Source organism: Aulostomus chinensis, chromosome 17 (genome assembly GCF_037954235.1).
Source record: "Aulostomus chinensis isolate RoL2024-O1b breed Wild chromosome 17, RoL_Achi_v1.0, whole genome shotgun sequence".
NCBI lineage: Eukaryota > Metazoa > Chordata > Actinopteri > Syngnathiformes > Aulostomidae > Aulostomus > Aulostomus chinensis.
The window spans coordinates 12,376,122-12,398,441 of NC_141336.1; the positions used below are offsets into that span (position 1 = coordinate 12,376,122).

A 22,320-nucleotide genomic window follows, 5' to 3' on the forward strand; every position below is an offset into this window, starting at 1 on the left:
ATGAGCAGCGAGGAAAGGGCAACCAGATGCCAGAAGATAAAGGCAGATATAATAGAGATGTGGAGGCAGAGGGAGGGAGGCATGGATGGATGGATGGATGAATGGATGGATGGGCAGACAAAGGATGCAGGGAGGAATGAGAACATCCTAATGATGTGCCTGGGTGCTCACTGTTCTGTTCTGTCTGTTGCAGCAACCATGGTAACCTCATAAATAGGTGCCCTACATATCAGCAGGGCATAAGGTTACACAGCTCAGCAAATTAACACACACCAATAGAGGTGGGAGGCTGTCGAGAAGAAGGAGGGAGCGCTGAAAAATAAGTAAATTAGTACACGAAAAACATCAAAGAAGAGTGAAGCAGAAAAAAAGGAAAATTTAGAACTCTGTCTGTGGTAATATGTGTTTGTCTTTCATTTATAGAATAATTACCTAAATACACAATGCGCCACATCAAAGTCAAGCTGAGGGAAGCCCCCTCTCTGAGTTTATTTACACCAACACACACACACACACACACACACACACACTCACACATGCTTCAGTTCTCATGACCTCTCACTCCCTCTGTAGCACAACCCCAAATTACCTTTCAATATTCCTCAAGGAGGAAAGGGGAGCCAGCACGCTAACACACACACACACACACACACACACACACACACACACACACACACACACACACACACACACACACGCATATACATGTCTGCACACTCAATCATATAAACACATTCACACCACCAAACACAAGTTTTGAGCCAGGAAAAGTCAACAAAGAGCCGCGCCGTACCACAATTAGTTGTTCTGTTCCATGATTCAGAGCAGCAGCCTTCTCATTGAAGCCCATAGAGGGAGGCTGCATCAGCGTGTTTATACAGTTAATGAATACTATCCATCACAGCCCATCAATTACAATAACAACAACCCCTATGGGTCACAGCAATAAAATCCCTGGCAGGGCTTTGAAATGACATGTCTCACAAACCATAGAGGCAGTCCGTCTCTTTGTCTCTATATGTCAGGGACTTGATTCTATTTGACTAAGCTATGCCCAATGTCACAAATATCCTATAATGACACTGTACCAGTCAGGTTCAATATATTCAGATGATGCTATGGATGTGCACCCGCACTTTAGAAACTAACCATTCACTACACAAACCAAGGTTCAATTTGCATGTGCAAACCAAACTTTTTAAGTTTCACAGCTGCGGACTGTCGGTTCCAATAACACTATGTACACAATTCTTGAATTGCACATTCCACGACGGTCTCTAAAATGAAACGCATATGCAGGTCCCCAACACTAGTGTTGCACGAGCAAAGTAGCTCCTTAAAGAATAGCTCAGTGTGCAAGATGTGCACAGTGTGCAGAAAGTGAGCAAGAGAGGTCCCTAGCTTCAGGGTCAGCCAGCTACCTGCTTCACTTTAAACACATCACAATGTAACAGTAGAAATTGGCTTGGGAGTTTAGCCACTTATTAACCAACAGTAGCATGAACTTACATAACTGTAACTGTGATCTGTTTGACTTTTATTTCAGAAAAAAGCAGAAAACTCAACTATGCTCCAGAAACTTAAATCAATTTCCCCATCACACACACACACACACACACACACACACACACACACACACACACACACACACACACACACACACACACACACACACACACACTCAAAAACAAATCTGTTAATGCTGCTATGGTACACCAGTGAAAATCCTGACATCTTTATAGTCTCATTGTGTGTTTTTATCTCAACTCCACAAGACGACCTGCCACTTCACTGCATCTGCATTCTGTGTGTTGCAAATGTTCGAAATCCGCAGCACCTCTGGTACTGGTAGCGTAGAAAATATCCACCATCTTTTTTTTTCAGAAATTTGGTAATTTTGTGTGATATACTTACCACAAGGAAAAAAATGTTAGATTAGGTTGTTTGTATCTCCTGCCATCCGCAAACACTAAAGCATGCGCTATGGTCATCCCATTTCTTATCAACATTAATACATTGTTCACTACAGTGTATTATTTACTCAGTTTTTAAACAGTGTTCATATTCACCATTACATTAAATTCTGCAAATTAAATCAAAGCAAGATGCATTAAAAAACAGTCTAGGGACAAAACGAAAAAGAATATATCACTTCTACTAATATCCACTTTAACGGCAACTGTGGATTTGCAATGGACTTGTATAATACTTTACAAAAATCATTTTTTGTGCAGCTCAAAAAATATGGATTAATAATTCAGCTATCAGAAGTACAGTTGAAATAAATTCTTAGAGGGGCTTTAAATGTGACTACTGTGTAAAATAAATCCACACATTACACATTAGGAAGATTTAATAATCTACAGCTGTAATACTGTGGAATTTGTAGTAGATATTCATCTGTGGCCGTTTATATGCACGTTCATTTGTAATGTTTTTAGATGTTAAGTGTTTTTGACACTTACCCTGATCACCTCTGGAGATTGCTGGATGAGGAGGGTGGAACCAGTGTCTCTCAAGGCTGCAGGGTCACCAGTAGTGTCAGCAGCATCCTTCAAAGCCAGTAAAGGTGGGCTGTCAACAGGTGCTGGGGCCTCAGGTACAGGCACAGGTGAAGGTTCAACTGACTGCAAGCTCTCAGGTGCAGATGTTAAAGCTGCATCAAGGGATTTTGGGTCAGTCTCGTCTGTGGCGGCTTCTGAAACTTCATCAGCTGCCTCAGCAGGGGGCTCAGGAAGGGGTACAGGCAGGGACTTGGGGGGAGCATCAGGGGTAACTTTAGGTGCAGTCACATTTTCAGTTATTGCAGTTATGTGTGTCAGTGGTGTAAGTGTTGTAGAGTGTTGCAGTGGAATAGCTGGGACTGTGTCTGTATGCATGGTTGGGTCAGTGGGGGCAACTAGTGTGTTTGAGGTGTCCACAGGGGTTTCAGCCCTGGCAGTGGTGGCCAGCGTGTCTTGCAGGAGCCGCATGACCTCCCTTTCCTTTCCGCTTTTCTTCTCAGCGCTTCCTGAGCTCCCTGCCCCAGAATCCACCAGCTCCTGGGCAAAACTCTCAATGCTCTCCAGGATTCTCAACAGGAGAGCCCCATCCTCTTCCTCTCCCACCACTGAATCACTAGGATCTCCTTCAGGAGAGGTGAGACCCTGGGGAGCCCTGGAGCTAGGACCATTTAGGTGGCTGACTGACTTTTGGGCTTGGAACTGGGCCATTTTTGGTTGAGTAAGGGCTTCACTGATCCCCTCTCTCTTCCTGGTCTTGGCTGGAAGAGGAGGTTCAGCGTTTCTGGGGTGGCTCATACTCTGAGACAGATTCTCCAAATCCATGAGGAGCTTGTCAATGTCGTCATTCCTGTGTGTAACAACCTTTGGTGCTGCTAGTCCAGCGGATGAAGGCCTTGTCGGGCTGTGGCCAATGCTGGCTAACAGAGTATTGGAGGAGTTATGGAGAGTGTGTGGCTGGGACAAGTGCATGTGTGGACTGTTGACTGTCCCATTTTTGTTCACCCCGCGGGTTGGAGTGTGAGTCTGTTGAGATATTTGTTCCGGTGTCTTGCCCATATCTGCATCCTCCTCCTCAATATAGAGAGCCTCCATGGGGGATGCTGGAGGAGTGTGTGTGTATGTGGGTGTCGGGGAGGAACGAATAAGGGATGGAGAGTGTGTTGGAGAGGAACTGGACGGAGAACAGAGGACAGATGGGGGAGAGAGGGTATGTTGTGAGATAGATGATGGGTGTAGTCCATTGGTAAGGGGAGTGGCTCTGGATGGAGAGCTCTGGACTGGTATATTATGGATAGTGTCTGATTTCAAGGATAGGGAGGAAGAGGAGAGAGAGGAGGGAGTAGAAGATGCAGAATGTGGAACAGTCTTCTGGATGGGAGGTGAATGTACCACATCCTCATAGCGGGGAGGTTGCTCATTTCCAAATAATGGCGAGTATGGGCCCTGCTGGATTGAGTGCAGACTATTAACCAGCTCAACCAGATCACTGTGGCCACTTCCAGGTGCACTCTGACCCCCCTGTCCACTGCCTCCCAAGCCTCCGACCCCCTCCAGCTCCAGAGGCAGTCTCTTTAGATAAGAGCTCAGTCGGCTCATCACAGCCCGGTACACACTGTCAGGACTAGCTGTTCCATCCTCAGGCCCTCCGCCAGCTTTACGTCGGATACACTGCTTTATTATGTCAGTGCATTTCTTTAGATCTTCTGAGCATTTAAGCAGAATGTCAAGGCAGGCCCGTATGTCCTCTCCACCTGCTCCCCCAGTGCCCGCCTCACCCCATTTCTTCTCAAGTAGACGAGCAATCAGGTTCTCCTCTCCCAGAGTGTTACGGTATAGGGAGGCCACTGTGTTCAGACTTTGGTCCAGTGACCCACTGCTGATGCTCGATAAGCTGCTTGTTGAGCCACTGCCCGCTTTTGTGGCTGACGAAGTGCCTGAACTGCCCTTGAGCTTTGTCTCCTCCGTCCCTGAGCCCTTCCCTTGCACAAAGGGAGGCACGTTCTCATCATTAGCAGAAGCCGTTCCATTTGTCATGCCATTAGCTGTTCCATTACTGTTAGCACTAAAGTGGCCATAGATGATCTCCAGGTCAGTGGAGCGTCGGCTGAAAGAGTCAGGACGAACCTTACGGCCTTTTCTAAAGGTGACATGGCTGGAGGAGGACAGCCGGAGTTTGTCAAAGGAAAACTCTTTGAGCTTCCCGCTAGCCAGGTTGATAGCCTCCTCAGTGATGTCCTTCAGACTGCCAGAGGAACTCAGATTCCCAGTTGATCCTGCACTGCAGGGGATCTTTTTACCTCGCCAAATGGGGCTGTCCTCTCCTAAAGACAAGTTGCCACTACTTCCTGCCCTCTCGAGACCACAATTATAACTTGTTTCCATGACAACACTCATTTTGCCATGGTTTGGAAGCTGCTGAGAGATAATGTTCCTGGAGTAACATTGGTCAGGTGCAACCAGCAGCTCAGAGCAGGTGCCATGGTGAGCAACAGTACAGTCTAGTCCCCGGGACATTGCCCCACATGGCCCTGAGCAGTAGTGAACAGCATGGGTGTGAGTACGCCGGTCCACCACTACACTGTTGTAGCAGCTCACACTGCTCACCACCACACGATAGGCTGCTGCCATGTTCTACAATGTCCAAGCAAGTCACTCAGGGCATAGGAAGTTCAAAAGAATGTCAAAATATCAAAAATATGACCAAGAAATCTCATGATATGCTAAAACTTCTTCAGTTGATAAATTTTCCATCCACATACTGAGTCATCTTGCTTACAAAAAATATATTTGCAAAGTGACGAAATGGCATAGTATCACTTTTCACAGATTCTTGCAATCAATACCTGAAAAGAAATGTCTTCAACAGTGATTTCCAAAATCCTTCCATGCCAGTGCCCAAAAAAGCTTCTTTAAAAGATTAAACTGGCTTGCAGAGGCAAATAATTCCTTGTCTGAGATCTCTGGGCCTCTTAATAACAGCTGTAAGGTTCTTCCTCTCTCCACAGGCACCTTCTCAGCTTCCTTTCCAGCAGCAGCTCATTATCCACTAATGACAGCCATGGAGGATAGCGACAGCGGAAGATCCAGCTGGGGTATCACCCTTCCCTCCTAAGAAACAGCCTCCGGGGCCTAATCCAAGGCCAAGGAGGCCTTAACATTGCTCCAGATTTGACTCATCAGCTGGGCAATGAGATGTCGGAACAGCCCTCTTTCCTTGCTCTGTTTTTGAAGTCCTGTGGCAGCTGAGAGCTGCTCGCTGACTCCAACGCAGCTGCAGAATAGCAGGGGAACAACCACAGATGGCCGACTGCCTCTTCCCCTCTGTGTGTCTGGATTTGTGTCACTCCTGTATTCTCTCTAAACCCTCCAGTCTCCTGTTGGCATCCATTTGTCAGAGGGGGTGTGTTCCTGACAGGGGGGTGCCTCCTGTGTGTCAGCAGAAGGGGGAGTGGGGGAAGAGAGAGTATGAAAAGGGGAGAAAGGGAAAACAGAGAAAGAGAAAGTAAGTCTTTGACCAGTTATGACAAAGATAATAATCATATATTTGAGCACATTTGGGAACATATTTGAGTTCAAGACACCTTCCAGATATAATACACATGATGGCATATTTGAAAATTAAGCTTCTTTATATCAAGAAAGCCTACAAAATGACACCTCACTGCCTGCAACAACACAGGCACAAATCAAAAGGAGGGGAAGAATGGGACTAAGGAATCATAGAGGGCTCAGTCAGGAGAACATGAAAGTATGAATCTCCTTCCATCACAGCAGAGCTGCAAAGAGTTTTCTCAAATCCCACTGAGAAATTACGACTCGGTACAAGAGAAGCAGGAGTGTCAGAGAGGAGAAAACACCTGTTGCCTTCAATACTTCAGTTTTTATTCCGTTCTTTTTAAATTCTGAGACAGTTTGAAGCCTCAACCATGTGAAGGCAATATAGGAGGGTCTTTCTGTTCAACGTGATCTATCATCTTTGCCCTGAAACAAACACAACGCAAACATACAACAAAACCATAGGACAAATACAGTGACATAGAAGTAATCGCATTATCTTGAGTATATTTATAAGTTGTGTTGCTAACTGGAGCAGGAATCACAGACTCAGTGCAGTATGTGAGAGCTCAACACCTGCCCCTCTGGACTTTTATCATAAGGACAGCAAAATAAACAACTCTTCACAGGACTGTGAAATCAGGCCTCTGGAGCACAGAACAACAAACCTAAGGTTGCACTTTGATGAATGCGGGTAATCAGCCAAATGGAAATTTTAATAGGATTTGACTTGGCATTTGGAATTCTAAGAATTTTGTATTGAAGAGACGATTCTTTACAGTCCAGCAATATGTAAATACTAGTTAACTGACTGCGTACTAAAGATTCACGGCACTTGATAACATGAACATTGAGAGTAGTAAACGGCAATAAAGGTCGCTTTTTTTAAGGGGATCTAAAAGGGGAAATTTAACATGCGGGGATTCTCTCTTGCTTTTCATCTTTTATGCTTCACGTCTGAGACATGAAATAAACCATATAACACCATGAACAGTAAAAGGGTGATGAATTTGCACTGCAACAACCACACACATGCAAATTTAAACCTAAGGCCATTTGAATTTCAGTCATAAACTGTCACAAGTAAAATGAAAAGGATTTGAATTTAAAGGACTTTTTAAAAGAAAATAGCATTTTAGAAGAAATTTGCTGAGGCCAAGGTCTTGCGCCCATTGACTTTGTTCTTTCACTTTCATATGAACAAACTAAATTAACTGTGGCTAAAGTGCACATATTGTATTCCCTTAAATTAATTGACGTGCAGTGTGTACAATACTGATTTAGCCTGTGAAAATGTAAAAAAAGAGAGACGTTACAGTCTTCAAAATGTATTCAAAGTTAAAGAATTTTAAAAAACACATCTGTCTGCTTTTTTGTGCAAAGAAAAACTCATATTTCATATTAACACGTAATATAATACAATGTAACAAACTTCTTTATGTGTTCTGGGTATATGGATACTTATCTACTTTTATTTCTATGGTTTGACAGTGGTGCAGTCAGGAATGTGTTCAAAGATGCAAAATAAAAATACAATATTGTTCAAAATATCAGATTGCCCTGATTATCATAATAATTTTCACCAAAAAAACAACTTATATTCAAAACAATTCAGTAAACAATAATTTTGCTCAAATACACTCAATCTGAAGTAATGAGTCTGTTTTGAAAATGTAAATGTGAGGAGAAAGGACAGATATTAGTGTTAAAATGTTGGGGTAAAAGTAAGTTGTCCAAAAAAAACCTGACAACTTAAGCACAATGACAAATACTCGTACTTTTTTACTTCTCTGTCTCTGCTTGAGACTGATTGAGGATATATGATTCATGGAGGGCTCACAGGGAAGTTATGGAACTGGAGTTGCCTTCTTTAAAGAGTGAAAAAGAGCAACTGGGGTGGGGGTGGGGTCAGGTTAACCTGTGGGAGGGGGAGAATGGGAAGCAAGGTGGGGAGGTGATTTGTGCCACCTGGAAAAACAACTATTAAGAACTTTGATGGAAAAAACAGGCGGCCAGCACATCCTTCTTCTTGTTTTTTCTGTCCTTTCTCTGAACACAAACACACACATATGCACATACACACACACACACACACACACACACACACACACACACACACACACACACACACACAACAGCTGGATGTTGCTGAATCAGTCTCCTGAGCAGGAAATTACACTTCCTGGCAAGCTGCACTTGAAATCTGGACGGTTAGAAATAGACTACTACAGTGAGTAATCACACACATTCACACCAGCATGTATACATGTTCCTCCTCGCTGTATGCACACAATATCTGTGTCACTGTGTATATATGTTTGTGCGTGTGTATGTGTATCCAAGTAAACGATAGCTTACCAAAATGATACCCAGCATGTAAACACACTCCACTGTTGTTCATAAAACTAAACAACCTCCGCACAGACAAACACATCCAACCACCCACTCGTAAATGACTGCTAACTGAAACATATCACAGAAAAAAATATATAATTATCATGACATAATGTGTTTTCAAGCTTTGCCTGCATTTAGTGGCTGCTGAATAATGTCTTTCACTGTTGTTTTTTTCTGAACACTTCGTAAGGCAATGGTGCAGACATGTTCCATCCTCCCAGAACTAATGTTTCAGAAATTATAATGAAAAAAAGAAAACTTGAAAATCATAACTAAGATTAATTCCAAATGTTACAGCAAAAAATTGACGTTTTTTTTTTTTATCAGTGCTACAGCTATACTTACCCTACAAGTTGTATTTTGCCTTTCAGGGAGCTCATTCATTCACTCCTGCATCACTGCCCTGTGACCATGCATATTTAGCCTCAAGCTAACAGCAACTGCAGCAGCAAAACTGCCAAAAAAGGGTCATTTTAAAAACTCTAATTCGCATCATCCAGTGTAATCCAGTAAGTCCTGTTGTAATCATTATCCTAATCCTTAATCCGAATTAATCATTATCTTGTTGCTCAGCAATCTAAGAACACTTAGATTTTAGCTAAAAACAAACAAAACAACGCTCAGTAGCTGTTAGCCTTGAGTACGACCAGCTGGTGCATTCACTTGAACAAACTGGCTTTCGCCTGGTCACAATAGCACCAACAGTTAGTTTTTAGGTGTTTGGCTTGCTGAATATACAGCTGAATAAAGAAGATATGGATTATATCCTGTGAGAATTTTTAAACTGACATTTTTGGTCAGTTTTGTTGTTGTTAGCCATCACCATGAGCTTCAAGCTAAATACAAGTGGCTGACCCTTTTATGCATAATGGAGTCACAAAGATGTGACTGGGGGGGGGGGGGGGGGGGACATCTTCATTTGGGAGAATCTGGAAGGCAAAATGCACTTTTTGGAATAAACAATCACTTTATGTTACTTTAATAGTAGAATAATCATATTCTCACAGTCCATTTAAAAAAAAAATCTTTGAAGAGGAAAAACATCACAAAATGTATCAAAAAGAGACAGACAAGAATTGTCAGTCCTATTACCACTAATCCAACTTTGATCATATATAGTTGGTTATGTCAACCTGGCAACCAGTAGAATAGATGAGTGCAGCAAGAGGCACCTACTGACTGAGAGTTGTAAATGGTTTCCACGACACCTTTAAGATTTAAGGGAAGTACATGATTTAGAGTTGAATTCATGTACGTATGACAGTAAGAAAGAAAGAGCTGCATATGTCCCCAAAAAACTTGTTAAAAACATTTGATTTGTCTCCAGAACTACAGCTGCAAATTGCCCCACATCTCGCTCCTGGCTCACAAATGGATGAGTTCTTAAAAAAACTGATTACTTACTGTATTGTAATTATGAGGAGCAAACGAGAACAGCCTTAGTTGTACTGCTCTACTGTAATATCAATACATAAGCCATATTATGCAAGAAGATCTTACTGCATGTGGATTGTGTTTCCTGTGTTGGTGAAAGGCCTGGATATTATTTTCTCCTCTGTCCTTCCATCCCTCTCTCAATCACTCTTTGTCTTTTCTAACCCCCATCCCTCCTTTCTCCTCCATCTAGAAAAAGTTTTACCTTCAACTTGACCTCCACCAGGAAGCAATAAATCACTTGAGGCCACTTCTGTCACAACCTCAAAGCCACCCACTAAAAGTATGTGTGTGCATGTGAGCATGGGTGCACAGAAAGAGGTTGTGTGTTACTCTATCTACATTAATGCATGCTGTATGTGTCAGGGGGTATAGAGAAAGGGGCCGTGGGGCTTCCCAGGGGAAGTGGGCCTTTTGTGAAGAGGAAGAAGAAGAAGCAGAAGAAGAAGATGGAGCAGAAGAAGAAACAAACACACTACAAGACTAGCAGGACAAGACAAGTCTGCACTTGCAGCCTCCTGGCAGAGAGAAGGCATTGATGCAAAGCTTCTATATAGCAACTGAGATCGCAGAGTGAGAGGAGCAATGGCAAACAAACTCTGGACAGAACACAGAGAGGGTGAGGGTGAGAGAGAGAGACAGAGAGAGACAGAGAGACACAGAGAGACGAGTGACTTCCACGCAACAATGGGGACCAACAGTAGCTACAAAAGAGGGTTTACCGAGCTTTAGAAGTCCAATCCATCCAGAAACACAAACAAACCAAAAAAACCACACACAAACACAAAAACAGACCAAGAGAAACCATTTTAGATGCACAAATCAATTTTATATTCTGTTATTTAACAACACATAAATGCAGTTTTTAATACCCGAGCATTAAAAAAGCGATCATTTTCTTTCCTGCCTCAAACATTCTCTCACTTTTCTCCCCTCGAATCAAAGTAATACTGACCCACTTCTCAGCGTCTTTCTGTAACCCTGGCATTAATTATTTATTCAGAATTCCTATCTGCATACACAAACACACAAACATGAATATGCATGCGGACACACTCATATACATGATTCTCTTGAAAACACAGATGAGCTTATTCTATAACAGAGCGAGCACAGACTCTAAAGTCCCCCCAACTGAGGCAAGCTGTGATTTGTGATTTTGGGCTGTATAAATAAAACCTGACATGATTCTACTCGAGCGCTGAGCCTTACTCAGCTGTCTTGCTGTTATTTTCTAGCTGGAAGACAAATGGGCAGACAACCTCTGGTCTATCTAGATAAAAAATGGCTTTACATGAATCTCTGAGAATCTCCAAGCAAGGAAGAAGATTTAGGGATGGGGGTCATTCTGGTTTAGGGTTGCAGTCTGAGCGGTATTGAGCCATCATGCAGGGAGAGACACAGATGCAGAAAACATTGGCTGAGCATTCAATGATCATCTCATCATTTTTGTATTAATCTGATATGAAATGTTAATCTGCCTGATTTATTAGTTTTGGTCAAATGGACTCCCCAGCATGCAGCGCAGGCCTGACACGGGCCTCCTCTGTAAGTAACTACGTGACGCATCCACATATGCTGCAACAGCTGTGACCGCCCAGCTTCGTAACATAACATTTCACTTTTATGAATTCCTAAACGCTCATATTCAGGTCCGGAAAAGCTCACGTACACTCTCACACTTGCCATAAAGGAGGATTTTAATGGTGTTTTGGTTTTGCAACCTTCATCAGAGCTGCAAAGACCAAAGGGTGGCAAGACCAAACCCTGCAAGTATGAAAGTTTGTGGAGTTTTTTTCCTTACTTGAAGTTGACTCTTTGGCCACAATTTCAGCGATCGATTGGCGGATGGCGTTTTGTGTGCGCGGTGTGTTCAAACCCTGTTCAGCTTTATTGTGCCATTTAGAGGGCAGGTATCAGAGCATAAACCAGCGCACAGTGCAAAGAGGCAGCTATTAGCCACATATTTATTCATAGGTGTGTTGTGGGCGTGACATCACCCAAACCAATCACTGTAGTCGGGCATCAAGAGAACCACACTAAAATGATGCACATCTGCTCTTCTGATTGATGCGCCCTTTAAATAGCACTTCACACGTAACACCATTGACTACAGATGAGCTTCTCCCTGGCACAAACGTTTTCTTTTCTCACAAAATAGCAATGCACCATGGTTGCATTAGACCGCATCTCATTAACATAATCAAGCACCTGCCGGTGCAGTTGGAGTGCAAGATCATTTGATATGTAAAGAGCTGGGTTGTTGGTGGAAAGCATCATATATGCCAGCTTAAACCTGCAATGACGCAGTGCCAACTTGCACCATGCTGGAGGTAGAATCCTTTATCTCTTGTCTTCATGTGTAAATACATGCATTTTATCTGTAAATCAAACTACTGATCAGCATTTATTAGCTCAAACCCTCAAAACTATTTGCTCAATCTTAGCCATCATCAGTGGAAGTACACAAAAAAAAAAAACCCTCAACAACCCTGCCACCAGCTAGCATTTTAGTGGTGCAACTGCTCTACATAAATCAAGCAAAGGAGTTCATGGCAGCGGATGGATTCTGAGTTTGTACTGGTCTTTCCTTGCCATCATTTTCTGCATCAGTTCCAGAGTAAAAAAAACCTTGGTCACAGGTAGAGGTAGAAAGATATCTTGGCTTCCTCGCCTCCCACCTTTGTGCCGCTGCTCTCGCCTGTGTCTAAAAAAAGCAAGAATAACTTAAAATCATCGAGTGTAAAGAAAGTGGCCTCCAGGTCTGATGTGCCTATGAGATGGTACCTTAAACCTACTTCCTTTTTTATGGCAATCACAAGTCAGTATACAGCATTCTCTATACTGTATCTACTGGCCAAAAAGAAGTTTGGCAGTAAAAAAGTCTATGAGAAATTGAGGTTATTGTCCCAGTTGCTATTCCAGACAGCAGGACGTTCATTTTTCATGTTAAATATATGACATATAAAACACACTATGAGCTTTATGGTGAACATGATGGATGTATGAGGTCATAAGTCTTTGTTGAGGATAAAAGTTGGGAGTTTCGGGGGGGGGGGGGGGGGGTTTGGACAAGACCAGCTATACAGACAAGCAGGATGGCTAAACCAGACTGCTGACGGAAAACAGACTTAAGAACATTCTGAAGACAAATCTGACATGATTAAAGATTTAGGAACAGTAAAGGTGTCAAATACATGCCAATATGTATGTTTCAAGAGTATAGCTCTAATGATAAGGAACATCTCTAAAATAAGGAAAAACAACCAGTGAGTCATAGAAGCGTGCACACACACACACACACACACACACACACACACACACACACACACACACACACTGAATTTACCCCCAAAGTTTTAAGTTACTTTTATTTTACACAGTCTCACAAAAATATACACACACAAATTTAGCATTCAAACATACTGTACAATGGTACATTTGTGTGTGTGTGCGTGCGTGTTTGTTCTTCTGGATGAGTTGGGGTCCCTGACGATGTCCGCCAAAATTTTTGCTGGATGAAAATCAGGCAACACAAATCAGCGCACTCTGGAGACACACACACACACACACACACACACACACACACACACACACACACACACACACACACACAGAGCTGTAAATGTTGAAACCATGTGTGCAGACTTAATAGAGTACGCCCAGTATAATGGCACTGGTCTTAATAAACCAAGATGAGGAGGAGGAGGAGGAGAGACTGAGGAAGGACTAAGCTGCAAGATGGCAGGTCCAGGCCTAAAGACAGAGACACTAGTACAGAGAGGAACGGTGGAGTGAAACAGAGAGAGTAAATACTGGACAAAGTGTATTGATTTATACTTGCTTGCTACTTGCTGATATTGACCATTGTGACAGAGGAACTATTACTGGTCTCTACCGGTCAGGATAGCAGGCAGGAATGGCATTTCTATTCCAACAGCAAAAAGTCAATTCTTCTGCCCAAGTCTGTCATTTTGTTTACATCTGAACAAATGTCGCGCACAAACAACCCATAATCCTCTGCCTTTTGGTTCACTTCCTGCACTTCAGTTGCACTGTGCTCTCAGTGCACTCGGGACAGTGCAAGGATTTGCTTGGAAACTGCTTAGCGGAGCTGGTCTCAGATCAGCTGTTTTGGCTTGCACCAGAGTATGATTACTGCTTTCACAAAGGCCCAAACTAACCACGGCAACGTTCGATTAAAAAAAAAATGCAGGTTCATGAAAGTGCTAAAAACAACATTGTACATGTATGAGACCTGATTACTTTTTTTCTTATTTTACGCTTCCAAACAAAACAAATGCAGAAGAGCAAGTTATTTGCCATATCGTTGTCCACCTGGATCGCTTTCCTTGAGAGCAGGAAACTGAGAACACCATTCCATGATGTTAAAGCACCCTGGTAGGAAAATAATATAGCAAAATCTCCACCAGAGGACACTTCTCTCATGTCATCCAACCCAAGACCTCTCCTTACACAGAAAACTAGGAGAGAATATTTGTGTATTTTACTTCAAGAAACAACACTCCGGGGGTGAAATCTGAACTACCCCCCCCCCCCCCCCCCCACAATAAAATATTCAATTTGTAGTTATCTGATCCATCAATTCTGCTTTTATTCAGCTCATCACTTCCATTTTATTCCCCTCTTATCTGCCTCCCTCTCTCACTCAATGATATTTCATCTTAACTGGCCACATGCTCCTGCTGTCCAGGCTGATTGCCACAGTTCCAGACCACCAAGTGCTCTCCCGAAGGATTTATGTGAATAGATCTATGTGAATAGCTCATTAGAAACAATAGAGAAACTCCCTGAGGACAAAAGGATCCATGGACACACACAAAGACAAATACGTACGCACTATATGTCTCCCTCAGGGAAAGTGTTGAGGGCAAAGAGGAGGACGTTTTTGTGCTTCTGAGTAGATGAAGGCAAACAGTGACTCACGTCTTTTCTTATCTTTTAATGTTTCCTGGTTCAAGAGCTTGGCCTTATAAGGCTAACACACAGTCTGAGTCTCTCTCACACACACACACACACACACACACACACACACACACACACACACACACACAGTACATACATACAGATGTAGCCACACTGCCACACTCATATGTCCTTCCTGCCTTGCTTAAAGCTCACTATGATCTGGTCTCTCTAATTTAAAAAAAGCCTTTTTTTGGAGGGGGGGGGGCATTCTGCTAATGGGAATAATGCACAAATCAGAACAGATGACACAAACACAGCAAACAGCTGCAGAAGACAAAGGCCGCATGATCACCTCTCATGTAACGCACAGAGACGAGCTGACCTGAACCTAGCCAGTCGTCACTTTATTCCTGCTGCCACCTGTAACCAAAAGCAGCCAGTTGACCCTGACCCCTTCAAACCAGAGACCAACCACGCACTGAAAATTTAACACAAGTGCGGAGGAACAGCTTCCATGTTAAAAAAAAAAAAGCAGAGCGCAATACCAACATTTTAAGTAATACCATAAATAAGTGATAAACTGAAATATAACAGACTCACTGTTCTTCAGCCAGCAGCAGCAGAAAGGAAGAAAAGAAAAGAAGCTTTGATTCTCAGATTAGAGATTTATTGATACTGGCTGGCTCAGATTTATTGTTTTTCCAGGGTTTTAATGGAGCGAAATTTGACATTTGAAAGCAAGAGTAAGGCAAATAGGAATGCACTCACTGGCATCTCATTCCTGCTACTGATACCTAGGCTTTGGATAACAACGAATACCCAGTCCTGCATTCATACCAGTGTTTTGCACACCTGAATGTGTCTGTGTGAAAGATACGGCAAACAAAATGGAACAATAATAGTACATCAAATGAAAAAGGTCAAAAACGAATCATCTTTTATCTTTAAATACTGGTTCAAACATGCATTGCACATTCACTGCTGAGTGAACTCGAACGGGTGTCCAACACTTCATGAAAGACACACCACATAACTTGGGATTTTCTCCATTGAAACACATCCGAAACACACAAAAAACCCCATTGTTGATTATCAGTCTTCACATTTCAAACATTTCTGGCTGGTCATGTATTTGACTTCCACAAAAATTAGTCTGGCCACATTCTGGTCGAGATGTCCACGAGTAGACTGTAAAAATGTCCCATCAGTGACTTGCATTATAAACAGTGTCTAAAGAGTATGTATGTATTTATATATATACACACACACACATATATATATATACATACACACACACACACACACACACATATATATATATATATATATATATATATATATATATATATATATACAGTATGTGTGTGTGTGTGTATATATATGTATGTGTGTGTGTGTGTGTGTGTGTGTGTGTGTGTGTGTGTGTGTGTGTGTGTGTGTGTGTGTGTAAACTCTATGCTGCAGTTGCTCTCCCTGAGACATTTTCTCAATGTCCGATTGTGTTTGAGACATGTTTGTTCTCACTGTGCAGATCCATGTGCACAGCTAGAATGTGTATTTATCAAACAGTGGAACTCTGCAGGTTTTGACACAAATCCATATAAGCGCATGTTTAGACTGGAAAGCTGAAGCTTGACGAACTAGTCTAAGGGCCATGAGTGTGTGTGTGTGTGTGTGTGTGTGTGTGTGTTGATCATGTGTATAAAGTATGTGTGTGTGTGTGTGTGTGTGTGTCGGTGTGTGTGTGTGTGTGTGTGTGTGTGTTGACTGCTGTCCCTGTCCATCACAGGGTCATATGAGGAGCAGATTAGGGTTTCTAACCGCAAACCTCTGTCGCCATGGACCATCACCACAGAGACTCTGTGAGGAGAGTCACCCTCACCCCTCATCGCCTCACCACTATGCACATGGACACACACACAAACCAAACCACATCTAAATCAGGACGTTGTGGTGCAGCCTATCTCACATGTCTTCCATCCCTTCTCCAGCCTCAATATTTCAACCAATCATAGCAGAGACAGAGCAGACTGATGTCATCTGGTGTTGGGCAGTAAAACGGTAGATACTCTAAAAATAGCAAATGTGTCACTTTCATTACCATCATAGACAAAGTTGATGTTGCATATGGCCATTTAGCTTAAAATATGCGTTGACATCAAATAAAACTTTTATGCATTTTTGGTAAAGATGAGGGATACACCGTATTGGATTTTTGCCGATATCCGACATTTGACAACCGATTAGCCGACAGCCAATATTTGTCTCAATGTTGATATCATCGTAACAAATACAAGTTCATGAGATATTTACATTTAATTTATGCTGAAAAAGACATCTGCACAAAATGAATTTGAAAAAGGAGCATCGTCTTTGTTTCAAAAACATTTAGAAAAGGCCATAGTTCATTGCAGCTTCATGACAAACAACAACAATGAGCAAAAACAAAAACAAAAAAAACCTCGATTTGCTGGGCTCATATTAATATGGCACAGATAACGTTGAAAATCATGGCATCACTTTTTGCCTTTTTTTGGTATAAATTAGATGAAGACATGGCCCACAATTACAACAAAAATTATCATAGTCATCTTGCAGTTGCAAAAATATATAAAGGTGTGTTAATGGATATAATAATCTTTCCCTGGATTGGACGATCTGGAACTTTTACATCGTAACAAGAGCATTGTTGCAAGAATCTTAATGATCTGTGGATTTTAATGAAGTGTCATCAGTGAGATGTTTGTGGGTTGTTGTCTAAAAAAAAGGCACAGGACAATTAAGACAATAATCGTAAAGATTTCAGTCAATTTCCAATAAAATAGAGAAAAGCGGCACATCCCCACTTCTCAGAAGCTGGAACAAGAGATTGTTTAGCACGCTGCTTCTAAACTGTCTTTAAAAAATTGTCAGACGCTTCATGTTTTCAGCTTCCATCTGGCTTATTTTGACAAAAGTTTACAGAAAATAACAAAAGGACACTGTTCAGAGCAGTGTTTGAGCTGAACAGAGCGGTTAAGAGTGAATTTCTAAACTGGACACACTACCAATTTTTTACCTTCTACTGGCCCCATCCAACCCTATAATCAGGATTTCCATGATGTGTGTTGTGACCACAAATTATCCCTCCTCTTAGTGAAGTCTGTGTACCTCTAAGACCCCAACTCGGTGCCATAAAATCTGACGGTTCTTGATGTATTTCTCTGACGTCAACATGGTTCCCTGACTAGTCTGTGGATTTCAACTCTTTGAGTGTCTGATTTACCCAATACGTGAGCAGTTTTTTTTCCCTTCAAAAACCTTCCAAATCCTCTGTTTTACTACACACTGCAGTTTCAGCTGGGGCAGAAATGACAGCACGAGGGTCCAGCTGTCACTTTAAGCCTGTTATGGGATATTTACAACCTGTCATACAAACAAGCCTATAAAACTGGACTCCCCTCACCGCTCCCTAAACTCTCTTCCCTCTCTTCTATTAAACTTGTGGTCGGACTGTAACTCTAACCTCAACAGATGGAAAATTGGCTCATGAAACGGGAACAACACAACTAAAGGCATTATGTGAAGATTTAATCGATTTCAAATTACTTCTAGGATTCATTACCTCTGTTAGTAAAATCAAGATGTATTTGATAGCAGCTAAATGTATTAAAAAGAGAGGAAAAAGCACAGATCTTTCACTATTTTTGCTCTTTTACAAACACACTCTGTTTCACCACATCCTGTGTTACTGGGTTATTTTCTTCCCCTGGTGTTTAGAGTCTATTCTTGGACTTGTGTTTGTGCATGTGACCCCACTCGCTGCTCCTGGTCAAATATCTGACAGCCTTTTCATCCCAGGGAGTGTGTGTGTGTGTGTGTGTGTGTGTGTGAGTGTGTGTGTGTGTGTGTGCGCGTGTGTGTGTGTGTGTGTGTGTGAGAGAGTGTCTGTGTGTGTGTTTGTTTCTAAAGCCCCTTTTCTTCTGGCCAAAAAAGTTGTAAAAAAAAAGCCATTAACATCTGGATTTTGTATGCAATGCAATTGAATCGATGTGCATTTTCGGGTCAGATGACCCCGCCTGGCGTATACAGGTGTTTATCAGTCCGATCAGTGTTGATGTTAACACATAACTCAGGAGAAGGTGGTAATTTGTAGTCAGTTTTGCTATGACATGTTCTCTAACAATAAAGTCTGTGTTCAGGCTGGAGCAGAAGATGTGAAACAGTCAACACTCTGTAACTGACCTCCATGCTGCTTTCAACAATGCTATTTTTGTTTACCCCGCTTTCCAACATATCTGTGGGAAAAAGTGAAAATTTACAGGAAAAATAATAACAAAAAAACAGAGGCGACATTTCTACTCATCTACTGCACACCTTCCTCACAATCCAAACTTTTACTTCTTGTTCTTTCTCTTCTGCCCTCAAGGATGTACCCATCACTACCTAACGCTTCTTTTCATTTCTATCCACCCCCCTCACATCAACACCTCGGTCGATGTATCCACTCTGAGTATCACACCACCTTTGGGATTATGAACAAGAAATATTATCCTCATTTCTCTCTTTTCCATTGTGTCATGTCTTGATGTTTCATCTCATCTGTTTCAAACATCAGCGCTCACCAGTATTTTCATTCACTTGCCCATAAACCTCCACAGTATGCCAAGTGCATACATGCTCCAGAGCATGTGGCTGCGGTTCAGAGGAGCATGTGGCTGTGACGCTGCCACTAAGCCGGGTTTTTAGGTCTAGACTTTCTTAATGAGAAGCAGTCCTCTTCTACTCTACGCTGGATTAAACATCTGGAATATCACATAGAATGCACGTACTTGTTTCTATAAAAACCTGCAAAATATGCAAACGCAGCAGCAAGTACTTGTATGAGAGCTCTTCCTATTGGAGACTTGGGTCTCAATCGGCACCATTTTTTAGGTACACATGCATTCTTCAACAAAATGTGAGGTTTAGGTCCCCCGAGTATAAAATGCTAAGTTAAAACTTGGGTCAGTTCAGGGACAAGGTTAAAGGATAAAGATTTTGTGTTATTTTCGTTGCAGGATAAAAAAATTGACATTAGCTGTGAAGGCACGCGTCCTTGTGCCCTTGCAGTCTGTAACAGTGTTTCAAAGGTTTTACAGTATATGAATAATTCATTTCAAGAAGTTCATTATTTTTCATTTTAATTAAATTGAAATCTCATTATGCTAAAGGGACTAATTGTATTTTTTCTTCACTGAATGAGTTTGCATATGGAAATAGAAAAAAGAAATACTGACATTTAGGTTTTATTCCTTATTTACAATTCAAAGATTGATATTTAAGTTATACTCATTGTTAATCTGAAAATGTAATTTCCAGAAGCTATGTTGTTGTTTGTGATGCCACGGCTGTGATTCTTTTGATTGGACAAATTTGAAACATTTCCATCTTCCCATTTACAGAAGATAATCAGATCACATTACTAAGGTTTAATGGTGTAATCTGATTTAAGACATAAAAAGGTAGGCAGAAGTTTACAAGTCAGTCATGGACTTCAGACAAGCTGGTGCACAAAACCTAGATGAGTAAAAGAAGAGAAAAAAGGACCAACAAGTTTTGGTCTCAACAAAGAGTCAGAGTAAACATAATAAGAGCGAGAGACAATGAGTGTTTTCTCTGGCGTCTCAACATAGCTGCAGGCTGTATTTACGTGTATCCTGTCAGCTCACATCTGTTTGTAATATAGCAGCACAATGGCAAAGATTTACTACACGAGCTGACGCGAGTATGGCTTATTAGACGCCAATAATGTTCAACCAGGACTTGACAGAGAGCGAAGGTGTGTGTGTGTGTGTGGGGGGGGGGGGTATTCATCTCTCTGCTGTCATCACACACACATAGACTCATGCACTTGTGCACAAATACACACAGAGCTTCTTGACAGGCAAGCCTGCTTTCAGCATGGTGACCTCATGTCAGATCTGTATATGATAGTATCTAACCTAGAGGAATGTATTCTCTCTCTCTCTCTCTCTCTCTCTCTCACATATACACACACACACACACTCAATCTCTCTTTCTCTCTCATTTGATTGTGTCACATAGAACAGAAAACCAAGATTGTAGGCTAGCATGTCAAGAGTACAAAGACAAAGGCAACAGTATGTATACCATTTTACACACACACACACACTAGCCTCCCTTGGGTTAGGCTTAGAAAAGAACATTCCATCATTATAGCAGCAGTTCAAAGGAAGAGTGGGAAGACTGTGCTGTTACAATGGCTCGAAGTGGCGGCAAGCCTGAACCATCACCCTGACTACTGTTTCATTTGATCATACTGACACACTGACCAACACGTACACACACACACACACACACACACACACACACACACACACACACACAGAAATATAAACTATTCCTGGGTCGGCAGTAGGAGATGTTTAAAAATCTTGAAACAGCATCATTTATAAGCAGCCATTAGAAAGTGCATCGAGCAGACGTAAAAAGAGGAAAAGAAAATTAGCAGAAGCTTCCCCAGCAGACAAGATATAAACAGAGAAAATTCAACAAAATTCGAGAACTGCACATGGTTTCCATTTATGACATTTGGAGTTTGGTGAGATGTTTTGGAATGTTGCAAAATTAGCAGAAGCTTCCCCGGCAGACGAAATAAAAACAGAGAAAATTCAAAGTCTTGAACTGCACATGGTTTCCATTTATGACATTTGGAGTTTGGTGAGATGCTAGGTTATTGCAATAAAATATTCAATTCTGCTAACTGCTTTTAAGTGCTAAATCATTGTTTAAGTTGTTAAAATGATTGTAACCTTTATTCAGTACACATTCATTTTAATTGTGGGGCAAATTTTAAATTGGAAAGGTTACAAAAAAAGTAAATTAGGCGCACTACCCTCAAATGGCTTGGAGCAGGAAGAATTGACAAAGCAAATTTTTGTTTTCATCAGATGATACAAGCAACAATACGCGCTGCTGTAACAAACAGAGAAGAGGAAGAAGACAAGGTCATCCAGCAGCGAAAAATGGACTGAAGTCTGAGGAAGTTGGAATTGTTCTTTCATGCCAGCTTATATCAACCATGTTGCCGAGACAAAGACAAAGTTTGGGAACGTCTGGGAAGACAAAAACATCGGAAACAGCTGGTCAGTCACGTGAGAAAGAGGTCACCGACATCAAAGCGTATTCACTTAACAGCCTGGCATCTCCTCTTTAGCACTAAACACTTCTTCAAGAGATCGTAACCCCTTTTTCTCCCCTAATTTAGCCGTTTCCATGAACATTTTCACAATATTTTAGCCACCCACAATCATACTGGGGATGATTTTTATTATTAATGTTGATGTTTTGACTGCAAACTGTTCAGTAGTGCTGCCGCATCACTGTTTCAGTCAGGCATGCTCAGACTTCTATGGTTGTTGGCAATAAATGTGTGTTGCAGGGGTCTGAGATGTTGGGAAACTGTGGGGAGGGGGAGTGTGTGGTATTTTATTGAAGACTCAGTTCCCTGTTGATGTTC

The 22,320-nt window shown here is 41.8% G+C and overlaps 1 protein-coding gene across 2 annotated transcripts in view; it reads right to left on the reverse strand.

Annotated features, from left to right (window-relative positions):
* ppp2r3a (protein phosphatase 2, regulatory subunit B'', alpha) overlaps positions 1-22,320 on the reverse strand; it is a 66,496-nt gene that overhangs the window by 24,682 nt on the left and 19,494 nt on the right. For both annotated transcript variants that reach the window (XM_086182819.1, XM_086182820.1), the window contains exon 2: positions 2,466-5,930. In XM_086182819.1, coding sequence (XP_086038945.1) covers positions 2,466-5,132 — 2,667 coding nt within the window. In that variant the 5' untranslated portion in view covers positions 5,133-5,930. The remainder of the gene's footprint in view (positions 1-2,465; positions 5,931-22,320) is intronic.